Source organism: Kalmanozyma brasiliensis (genome assembly GCF_000497045.1).
Source record: "Kalmanozyma brasiliensis GHG001 unplaced genomic scaffold PSEUBRA_SCAF19, whole genome shotgun sequence".
Classification (NCBI taxonomy): Eukaryota; Fungi; Basidiomycota; class Ustilaginomycetes; order Ustilaginales; genus Kalmanozyma; species Kalmanozyma brasiliensis.
This window is the reverse complement of record NW_015961958.1, coordinates 156,918-167,950: the sequence shown is the minus strand read 5'-3', so window position 1 is coordinate 167,950 and position 11,033 is coordinate 156,918. Positions and strand designations below refer to the sequence as shown.

Sequence of the window (11,033 nt, the reverse complement as noted above, 5' to 3'; positions counted from 1 at the left end):
AAGGGCGGCGATGGCCGAAGTTGGGCAGGCGTGAGCTCAAGCTCAGTCGCAAACGCTGCCACCCCACCGACCAACCAGAGACTCGAGAGATAAGGTGCAAGAATTTAACCGAGGCGAGCTCAAGGCTCTTGCCGGTCAATTACCCAGGTTGGTTGCTACGAGCTTTCCTCCTCGCCCTTCAAGGCGGTCGTCCGTCGAGACTACACTGATGAAGCTTGCTCAGGCCGTCACCACACACGAGCGCCAGCCTAGCAGAAGTATGATGGCATGAACGTTATCATTACGAATACATAAGAGCTCGACGCATCCGCCTAACCATAGATGCGGATGACACCGTCGGCGCCGGCCGAAGCAAAGTACGGCGCAGTGGGGTGATACTTGACGGCCAAAACACCCTCGCTCGCCTTGTTGCGATGCGAGCTGATCTCCTGCCTGCACACGGCCGTCGACTTGTCGCCCTCACCAGCCGTGGCCCCCTCCTTGCCCGCCAGCGAGCCACCGGCAATGTCCCAGAAGCGCACGCTGCAGTCGTGACCGCCCGAGACGAGCGTCAGTCCCGACGCATCAATGTCGAGCGACGTCACCGCGTCCAGGTGCGCCACCATCGAGAGCGTGCACGCGCCCGTGTCGAGATCAAACATACGGATGTAGCCGTCTTCGTGAGCGGTGATGAGCATCGGCAACGTCGGGTGGGTCACGAGCTTGTTGATTTGCGTCTCGGCCGTGCCGTCGAAGGTCTCGTCGCTCTTGAGCTGGCGCATTTGGCGGCCCGAGTCGAGGTCGAAGAGCTTGACCACCGAGTTGGAGTACGACACCGCAACCAGGCGCAAGTCCGAGTGACACGCCTCCACGCAGGTGGGCACGGGGAGTGCGCCGCCTTTCTCGAGATTCTCGCGCTCCTTCGCCGTGTCGGCCGATGGTTCGCTGCCAAAGTAGTCCCAACTAAGTTGGAGCTCGGCAGGAGATGCACTCGAGGTCGCCTCTCCGTTGCTCGCAGTGGGCGAAGCACTGCTTCCACGCACGCTCCAGACCTTGACGGTGCCGTCCGCGGAAGCGCTGACCAGCCGACCCTCCTCATCGGAGCGATCCGGAAGCAATGCGAGGTCCCACACCGCCTGCGAGTGTCCCACGAGGCAGCCGAGCTCCATCGACTTCTCGAAGGGCGGATACGCTTCCACGTCCTGGTCTGGCAGCTGCCAGACGCGGATCGAAGAGTCCAAGCTGCCACTGTAGAAGCGACGCTTGTTCGGTGACACCGCGAGACAGGTCACCGCAGCAGAGTGGCCGCGGAAGGTGACCAGCGGCTGGCTGTCCGTGCCCGACTTGGACGCCGGCTGGCTCAGCGTGCCCACGTCGAGATTCCAGAACTTGATCGTGTTGTCGTCCGAAGCCGAAAGCAGCGTCATCTCGTTTTGCAGGAATGTCACCGCTCGTACTGCATCGAGGTGACTGCGAAGCACCTTCTTGGACTTCCACAGCAAGCTGTCTGCGGCAGTGTCGGCGGCATCCTTAGCCGCTTCCTCGTCTTCTGTAGCCAGGCTGATGTTGGCCAGGTCTTCCTCTTGCGTTCGCTCCGAGCCGCTCGCTTTACCGCTGCGGTTCATCAGCTGGTTCACCTTTTCCGATGTGATGGCCAGCTGCTGCTGCGCTTCAGAGATGAGGGAGGCTTCCTCGCCGGCTTGACCTTGCCCTTGTGATTCACGAAGCTCGCGACTCTGGATGCCCGCCTCCTTGAGCTTCTGCCAGTCTCGACCACCTGGCTTGAAGATGGCGGTCACTTGCTCCTGCTCGTCGACCTCTTGATCGGTCATGCTCCCGCCCGAGGTACCCCGCGAGTCGGTCGATTGCGTCGATCGCGAAGAATCCGAAGAGTTGGAACTGCCGGGAGCCTCGTCTTGTTCCTGAGCATCGGCAGGCTCGCTCGAGGTGGCCAGAGAGGACGGCTCTGGCTCGATGAAAGTGGCGCTGAGAGGGTTTCTCAATGGAACAGCACTGGAAGCGCCAGAGCTCGGTTGCTGCTGTTGTTCTTCAGCGTTGTCCTCTCGCTGCCCTGGCTCAGCCTGAAAATCCTGGCCGGAGACTTCCTCGGTCTCGTTGCCCTCCTCAACCACCGCCTCCGAGGCGAACAGAGGTGAACGACCGGGTCGACCGGTCTTGGAGCTCGGCACGCCGAGCGCAGTAGCAGCCGAAGCGCGACTGATCGACCCTGCCATGGCAGCATGCGACTCGGTCGGCGCTGCCAGCGTTGGAGGAACACTCTCAAGCATCGTCTTTCTCGGGCGCAACGAGTTCTGCATGTTAGCACCGTTGGCCGACGAGCCCGAAGCGATGCCTCGGTCTGGAAGCGGATTGAGCGTGGTCGCAGAGGTGAGGTATGAGATCTCCTGCAGGCATTGCTTGAGGTACTCGCGGCTCTTTGCGCGTGACTTGGGATCCTTTGCACTGGAGGTAGATCGCGAAGGAAGACCGCCAGCCAGTGCACTGGCATTGAGAGAGCTGCCGCCCGCAGCAGCGATGGCGGATGCGGTTGGAGCAGACTCTGCGAAGGGAGCCGGCGAGCTGCGGCCGCTGCTCATGGTAGTGCCCTTCTCCAGACTGTGCAACAATGGGTTCTTGACCTGAGGTGCGGTGGAAGACTGCGGAGACTGTGCGGAACCACTTGAAGACAGGTACTTGGTGCGCTCCTGTCGCAGCGCATACTCGAGCATCTTGACTCTCCTCATGAGATCCGTCTTGAGGTTCTCGACGCCTCTGCGCTCTCCTTCGAGCAGAGCGATGCGTGCACGCATCTCGGCTCGCTCGATCTCCCACTCGTTGCGGTCCTTCTCGTATCTGCGCCATTCGCCCTGCAAATGATGAAGGATGCCGGCGAGTGTGTACTCAGAGTTGGAATTCGAGTTGCCCGTCTCCTGCGACTGGACACCGTTGGCCATGTTGCCGTGCATTTGGTTGGAGTTGTTGTTCATGCCGAAGCCGAGACCAGCGCCCATATTGCCGCCATTGGCGTTGGCGTTGTTGTTGCCCATCGACATGTTGCCAGCGTTGCTGAGGAACATGTCGCGTACGGATCAAGTGCGAGTCACCTAGAAGGAAGCTGGGGTCACGCGGATCATGCGAGTGTTGTGCAGAAGTTGGTGATGTCGGTGAGATCGAAAACGATCCTAGTCGCCCTCAAAGGTGCGGGGCGTCTGTAAGGGTTGCGATCGGTGCGCTCGTTGATTATCAAAGCCAAGAGTAGCTCGTAAAGCCGTGAGGTGCGTGAATGCAGTTGAAGGTAGGAGGAGGACGAAACAGAAGCGCAACGAAGAAGCGTTGTGTTGATGTTGCAGCGGCGTGTGACTTCTTCCTTGCTGTGTGATGCGGCGACGCAAAGCCGAGTTGGTCAGGGAATTGGCTTGAGCGAGCGCCTGTCGTCGCTGTTTTTAGCCATCTTGGTATTTCACGCAGTCGCCCCTCTCTGCTCAACAGCACCAACCTGCCAGCAATTTCAGATCCTCTTTTCAAGCTGCTGCAACGCTCGCTCATGTTGCTGCATCCTGAATACTCGATTTGAAATCCAGGCTAATTTGTATTCGATTCCGGACACCCAGCAGCCTGCTGCTTCGCGTCCAACTTCTTCCAGTTGTAAGCACTCATATCCTTTCCTGAAGCCTAATGGTGACGACGCGGCCGTTTGACGGCGACAACAAGAACGCTCAGGATGTTTCACGGTTCGCACCTACGAGCCCACGCAGCCAGACCCGTGTTATGCGAGAACAACTTGCTTCGATGCGAAGGACCTATACAACAATGGATATGTACGAGAAGTCGTCTGTCAAAGCGAGGCCGAGGCCTCGGGCTTAGCTTCAACAGGACCACGAAACTCCAATTGGCTGAGCAAGTGGGGCCAGATGTCCGCCAAACCGGGATGCGCACTCGGCCTCGAGAAGATGTTCTTCATCACCTCGGTCCCCTTGACCTCGGACCAGTGCTTAAGGAGGAAGTCGGTCTCCATCTTGCGAATCGCAGGGAATTGCGAGTTGAATCCCGAGAAAGCTTCCCAGACGATGTTGCCGACCGTGAGGTTGTTGGCCAGCTCCTCTTGGGCGCGCTTCTTGAGATCGGGGATTTGCAGCTTGTCGGCCAGGCGGTACATGGACTTGGCAGAGCAGGGGGCTGGCACGTTGGCGTTCGCCGAGCAGAACTCGTCGACGACCTGCTGGCGCAGCGTGTGGGCCCGACGTCGGTCCGTGGCAAAGCTGCCGCCCGTGCCAGACATGCTGTCGTCGCGTGTGGACGACATCTCTACTCCAGACCCAGCGCGAGACAAGGGTGCCCCGTTGGTCTCTTCAGAGTCGAGCGGGGCTCGCCCGGTTGACTCCCGTTCTTTGTCCAGCGACCCTGCTTGTTCGTCCGGGACAGCTGTCGATGGCGTATAAAAATGCGAGTGCAAGGGCGCAAAGGCGATCGTGTCGGTGTAGAGATAGTACAGCAAAGCCTTGTATGTCGCATAAGCCGCGTCGCGAACCACGACTTTGCGCCTCTTCTTGCCACTGTGTGCGCTGCTTCCGACCGCATCCTCCGACTTGCGTCGCTGCGGCAAAATCCGGCCAGTGGAGCTACTCTGCGCCTGAAGAGGCTGGAACGATCGCAGCTGTGCGGTCATAGAAGGGGACGCGAACGCCGAGACATCCTGCCTGAGCTCGCGCGGAGAGTGCTGAGGGGTCTGGAAAGCGGACATGCCCTGCACCCGTGTCGTCTCTTCGCCGCTGTCGGTGCGTGCGTCGTGGTCATTGCTTTGCCTGCTGCGTGACTGCGGTGGGGTGGTTTGCTGGAGTGATACGGAGCCAGGCGCGTTGGCCGGTGCAGCAGGCGGAACCGGTTGCTGGGTCAGCGAAAGACCTCGAATCTGTGGCACGTCCGAGCTGGTCTCGCGCATGCGTCGCGATGAGGACGAGTCTGCGCCGCTGAACGCCGGCTTGAGGACACCGGTTGCTGAGCCGGCGATGGTACTACGGGTCAGGTTTCCCTCGCTGTTTCTGTGTTGATCGTGGAAATTGGATCTGCCCATCTCGTAGACTTCGTCCACATCCATCTCTTCGTCCGAGTCCTCGAGACCTAGGTCATCATCGTCATCATCAGTCAAAGACGGATAAGCGCCGCTCGCAAGGCCGAGTTGATCTTGACCAACCCCGCGCGAGGTCGCCGATGCTAGAGGTAGATCATCATCTGCTTCGTCGTCTGATCCAGTGGTCGCGTCAGCCTCGGCGAAGCCGCTGTCGAACATGTCGCGGAAGTATTCGCATCGAGAAGCGAGAATCTTCTTGATGGCGTAGATTCTGCGTTCGCGGGTGACGAACGCGCCCGTCTTAGGATGGCGGTGCTTGCGGCGAATCACAAAGACGACGTCGCTGTGATCCGGATCGTCGAGCAGTGATCCCATGGCCTCGATCAAAGCTGGCGGAACCGTGACGCCGCGGGTCAGAGGTCGCGGAGGTTCGGCGCTGGCGGTAATGGTGACCGAGACGAGGAAAGCATTGGCCTGCTGCACCTCACTGTTGCCGTAGAAGACCGTGTCGCGCGAGGCAAACTGCGCCCAGCCCCAGTTGGACGTCTTGTGGCTGAAAGCATGGTTGCACGCTTCCTTGGTGGCAAGCACGGTGCCTTTGTTGAGTGTGAGGATCTTGAAAGTGAAGCGGAAGAGTCCCTGGCGTGTCCAGCCATCTTCAGAAGCGACCAACGGTTTGTCTGACAGAGAGCTCTGTGATCGAGCTGCTCCGCTGCTGGTGGCGCGGAAAGTGTCCCAGGGGGACCTGTTCTGATTCTTCTCTTCGGGAGTGGGCTCAGCGTTGAGGTAGAGCGAGCAGAAGTTCTGCAAGCCCGACTGAGCATAGAAGAGGACCGTCCATCTTCCTTCGCCGAACTGGACGGACTTGATGACTTTCGACTTGGCATCGGAGCTGGACGAGTCGAAATGCTGCTTGAGGTCGTGGAGCGGCCACTCGAAGGTAATGCTGTGGGTCTCCATTGGGTTGTTCTTGTCGGCGGGCGGAGATAGCTCTCCCGAGCGACGTCGTGCTGGTGACTGGCTCATGTGCTGGTGTTGATTTGTATGCTCGCAATGGCAGAGAAGAGGATCTGGCAGTAGGAGGTATGCGGAAGTGACCCAGCTTGCTATCCGCAGCTCTTGATCCGCACCGCCTTCTGTTTAGGACATGGGAGCAAGTGAGGGCGCGTCGAGGCTGCGCCGATGCTCTCTTATATGGCTGTGTGAAGCTGTTGTGGGTTGAACGAGCACACACCTTGCGCAGCTGATGAAAGGGGGATGTGATGGGTGCTGGAAGCCGAAAGCACACAATAAGCAAGCGTGGGGTCAATGCGCAGGACCTTTGCATGTGTCACTTTCCCACACGCCCCACTGAGCCGAGATGCAGGCTGACAGGGACAAATTAGGCTCGCAATCGGGCCGATTCTCCTCAAGCTGAGAGGCGGATCGCGTGATGCAGACAATTCAGCGCGTTTTCGAAGCGCAACTCCACGATCTTCTCATCATCAACTCCACCGACCCTCTTGCAGCTGCAATACGGATACCAAGATGGCGGACGTAGCGCTAGACTATGGCTCTGCGGAGATCGACTCGAGCGCTGTGCCTATGCATGACGATGCCATGGAAGACGTTTCCGGCCCCACACAGCCCACATCACGATTCTACGCCCTTCCCACGGACCAAGCCGTTGAAGCAGGCGCACAGCGTGGGCCCGCCCCTTCCTCCGGCGCCGAGCCTTCTCTCGACGACGCAGCTCTGGTAGGCGACGAAACACCATCCTCCATTCCGGACCCTCCCCCCGTCGAAAGCGGATCCGACATCCGCCTCGAGACGCTCCTCATTGAGGGCTCGCCCATCACGCAGCTCTCCACCTCTCGTCTTTTTGCCTATCTCACTCACTTCGGTGCTCAGCCTCTCGGTCTCGAATGGATCGACGATCAGTCGTGCAAGGTTGTCTTTCCGGATGAGCGATCCGCACGTTTGGGGCTGGAGTACCTCGTCCCCTCCACGCCCGCCGATGCGATGCAAGACGATATGCCGCTGCCGAACATCGAAACCCTCCTCGAGTACGACCCCGACTCGTGGCATTCCGAGTACATCACTTCGCTCGTCACTCCTCGTCGGGCGCATCGAGTCCCCGCCAAGCTCTACACGCACGTCGAGCGCCAAGCTGCCCTCACCGAACGCAGTCACAAGGAGGAAGCATCGACCCTGCCAGACGATGTACCCGAGATCTACCGCGAGATGGAGGAGGCTGATCGGTCAGCGAAGCAACCACGCGAGGTGCGCGACCTGCTGAAGCTCCGGGGATCATTGTGGTTGCGACACGCAGTCACGGACATCGACAGGAAGGAGAACCGCGCATCAACAAAGAGTCAGTGGTATAAGAGGCATGGATACGAGGCGGGTAGAGAGATCGTACCCAAGCTCCTGCAGGTGGGCGAGGCGAAGGAGGCTGTGGAGCTCTTCCCGGACTACAAGCCGACCGAGGGCGATGGAAGGAGACGCGAGTTGAACGAGCTGGATGCAGAGCTGGACAGACACGTTGCGTCAAGGGATGAAGAGCCGGAGCGCAGGGCGGGCGAGATGATGGCGGATGCGGTGCAGGCAAGATCTCGAGGGAGACGCAATGATGGCGATCTGATGGATCGATTCTCATCAAGGGACGGTGGAAGGAGGAGGGGACGCAGAGACGACGGAGAACGATGGGGCCATGACGCTTATGATGCGCTTTCGACGGAGGATCCGGAGCGATCCGGTCGCAGGAATCGAGACCGCCGTCCGCGTCGCTCCGATATGGAGGCCATGGATGCAGAGCTGGAAGATCACCGCCGCTCACGTCACCGTGATCACCAGAGAGAGCTCTCTCCTGGCCGTCGCGAAGATTCGGATCGAGTCCGAGTCAAGGGGAGGGGCAGGATGAAGGCACCTGGGTTTGACGATCGCTGGGGTGGCGACGAGGGCAAGGGTAGCCTGGCGAAGCGAATGGGCGGCGGAAATGACTTGCTAGGCAGACTGGGCGGAGGCGGACGTCTCGCCGATCGTTTCTCATAGGCTGTCCTTGTAGCCCGATCTCAGAGCAAGGATCGCAATGCACTCTTCACACTGCTGCAAAGAATCGGGAGACAATGCAATTGGATTGAACACAAACGAACCATGCTATGAATCGAACCTATCAATGCGAACTAAAATTCCAGCGGATCATGCGTAGTGGCCTCGGCAAATGCACCGTCCGTCTTTGTCGGGCTGCCGTTCACGTGGAGCTGTGGCGGGGGCGACATGCTGCCCGCACCGCTGCTGTGGCCGGTACTGCCCGAAGTGGCGACACGCGAGCGAACAGCAAAGTTGCGCAGATCGCTACCAGGCGTAGGCGGTCCACGTGGTTGACGGATGAGGTTCGAGTGAGTTGGCGATGTGTTGCCGTTGGCGTTGGCGTCGAACGGCGAGGCAAAGAGGTTCTGGAGGCCTGCAGCACCTCCAGTGTTGCTGCTCATGTTTTGGGATCGACGACCCGAGGTGGACGCATAGCCATCGCGAAGGTTGGTGTTGGAGTTGCGCGCTGCGAGGTTGCCGTTGTTGAGGTACTTGTTCGAGGCGCTGTAGCCGGTAGAGCCGTCACGATCCCGCAGCATGTCCGGAGCCGACTTTTTGGGCCGGAGTCCCGTGCGACCTGTGGTGGCAGCACTGCCAGGGCCCAAGAATCCACTCGCCCCTGCAGTGTCAATGCCAAGAGATCGCTGTCCGCGGCCAATGGTGGAGGCTTGGCTACGAAGAGGTCGAGATTGCGGGCTGACGTCGTTCTTAGTGACGATCACGTAACGCTCATCGCCCTCACCCATTGAGTAGTGGAAGAGGCCAAGCCTTTGTGCGACCAAGTGGACGGTGCGGCGCTCGAGAGGGGTCAGGCTGCGAGAGAAGGAAAGCTCGTCACGCATACGGTCGTCCTTGAACAGCAGAACGCGAGAATAGATCTCGAGTGAGGCTGCATCGTTGAGATCGAGCTCTTCCTTCTTACCGCCGCTGCTAGCGCCTGGGTTGCTTACGAACGACGACAATGGACCGGCGGTCCTCTCGGCAGTGGCGACGGCGAGTCGCTGTGACGAGGGCACCTTCCTGAGCGAGTCGGCAGTGAGTGGAGCAGAAACACCATTGAAGCTGCCCTGCTGCGCGGCGGGGTCAGCGGCATAAGTATCCGAGGACATCTGCCCATTGCCATTGTAACCGGGCATGAGGTAAGCGTTGGCGCCATATTCATCGTTCTGACGACGTCGCTCCTTCTCGAGCTGCATGCTCTGCATCCTCTTGATGGCCTTTTCTTTCTCGATGCGCTCCTTCTCGCCAGCCTGAAGCACCTTCTTGTACTCGACACGGAGCTTGCGTCCACTGACATCGAAGCCATTGAGAGCAGCGACGACAGCGTCAGCTTCCTCTGCACTTTGGAAGTTGGCGAAAGCGAGGCCGCGGAAGACGCCTTGATCAAAGTGATAGTTGAAAGCGTAGGGCATGGGAATGCCGAGATCTTCAATGATCTGAAGCAGCTGCTCGCGCTTGACGCTAAAGGGAATGTTCTTGACGACGATGGCAGTAGGGATGACATCGTCATCACCGCCACTAGCTGTGGGGTCTACCTGCTGATAGGACTGAAGCGAGCCTGCGTTCTTTGGAGGTGAAGTGCCGGACGATAAGCCGAGCAGGGAAGGGTCCTGCGTGCTCCACTGCGAGGGGATGGCAGCACGGCTCGAGGTCTTGCGGACACCGTTGCTGTTGGAGCCAAAGTGACCCGAGCCGATTCCAGAGCTGCCTACGCTGCCGGGAGCGATGTTGTGGCCGAAGCTCCCAAAGGCGCTGTTAGCAGCATGACCAGCGGCAGAACCCATGGAGCTGGTGAAGGTCTGACCAGCGGAAGAAGGATTGGAGCTGGTGGCATTGGGAGAAGAGGGAAAGAAGCGCTCGAAGCGGGAGGCGGCACTTGGACCAAAGGAGCCGGAGGCCTGAGCATTGGCGGGGTGTGAGGCCCCAACGCTGGAGCTATTGTAGCCAGGTTGGCCGGGGAGATCGGAAGTCAGAACGGTCGGCGAGCGAAAGGAGGCGGCGTGAGTCTGGCGTGTCGGACTGGTGTTGGTATGATGCTGCTGCTGTTGGTAGTACTGCTGTTGCTGCTGCAGCTGCTGCTTCCTAGGGTCCTGCTGCGGATCGTTGAGGTTGATGCCACGGAAGGCGTTGTGGATCGAGTCTGTCGACATCATGATCTTGGGATGACGCTGACTGGAGATGGTGCCAGTACGATATCAAAGACTGAAGCAAGAGCTGTGTCCTCAGAGCTCGGCGAGAATGGGTTGCTGTTCTGAAGTGAGCTTTCGCAGGAGGCCGTATTGACAAGGAGTCCAAGAAAAAAGTGCAAAGACGAGTAGAGCTGGGAGCCTTTATTGATCCGATGCACAAGGTCAAGGATGAAAGAAGCTGGCAGCTGTGTCGTGAAGCTGCGAGTGGTATTGAAGATGAAAGGCCGGTGCGCTGGGATTTCGTCAACTGGGCGTTAATGGTCGTCAGAGAATCCGATCGCAATGAGGCCAATGAAGAAGAGGCGGAAAGTAGGACGAAGACCAACGAAGGGAAGACAGAGGAAGGTGCGAGTGGAAGCGAAGGGAAGAAGAGCTGATCAGGTACGGCGAAGATCACTCACACGTCAGGGTCGTCAGCGTGCGTGTGCGTGAGCGTGAGCGTAAAAAATGTGCGTCCTGAAGCCGCCGCTGCGACAAGAACAGGGGCTTTCACTCTCAGGGGTTTGGTCTGAGCGTGGCTCGCGAAACTCCGCTGCTTGTCTCAGAGATGCACACACACCGTTGCCTCATCACAGCAACGACGTTCTCTGCCTGTACGCCCACCAACAAGCACAGCAAGCATGCGTGTGACCGGACAACAACGCCGCATCATGTGCTCAAGTCACACTCGGTGCACAGCTGTGTGATTCGTTCGACTGTCGGATGATGATTCCCATCTCGCCTCG

General features: G+C 59.2%; 4 protein-coding genes across 4 annotated transcripts; 1 reads left to right on the top strand and 3 right to left on the bottom strand.

Moving 5' to 3' along the window:
* Nucleotides 1-311: 311 nt before the first annotated feature.
* Nucleotides 312-3,056, bottom strand: PSEUBRA_002410 (Striatin, N-terminal; the record flags this gene model as incomplete). The annotated part of the gene is made up of 1 exon (XM_016435532.1): nucleotides 312-3,056. One exon carries the CDS (start codon nucleotides 3,054-3,056, stop codon nucleotides 312-314), a length of 2,745 nt encoding a protein of 914 aa, XP_016293005.1.
* Nucleotides 3,057-3,814: 758 nt separating this feature from the next.
* Nucleotides 3,815-6,073, bottom strand: PSEUBRA_002409 (BTB/POZ-like protein; the record flags this gene model as incomplete). The annotated part of the gene is made up of 1 exon (XM_016435542.2): nucleotides 3,815-6,073. One exon carries the CDS (start codon nucleotides 6,071-6,073, stop codon nucleotides 3,815-3,817), a length of 2,259 nt encoding a protein of 752 aa, XP_016293004.2.
* Nucleotides 6,074-6,574: 501 nt separating this feature from the next.
* PSEUBRA_002408 (Protein of unknown function DUF2414) lies at nucleotides 6,575-8,080 on the top strand (the record flags this gene model as incomplete). Its single annotated transcript, XM_016435551.1, has 1 exon — nucleotides 6,575-8,080. The coding sequence occupies one exon, from the start codon at nucleotides 6,575-6,577 to the stop codon at nucleotides 8,078-8,080; it is 1,506 nt and encodes a 501-aa protein (XP_016293003.1).
* A 131-nt stretch (nucleotides 8,081-8,211) lies between these two features.
* On the bottom strand, nucleotides 8,212-10,272 carry PSEUBRA_002407 (Single-stranded nucleic acid binding R3H; the record flags this gene model as incomplete). Its single annotated transcript, XM_016435536.1, has 1 exon — nucleotides 8,212-10,272. The coding sequence occupies one exon, from the start codon at nucleotides 10,270-10,272 to the stop codon at nucleotides 8,212-8,214; it is 2,061 nt and encodes a 686-aa protein (XP_016293002.1).
* Between the last annotated feature and the right edge of the window lie 761 nt (nucleotides 10,273-11,033).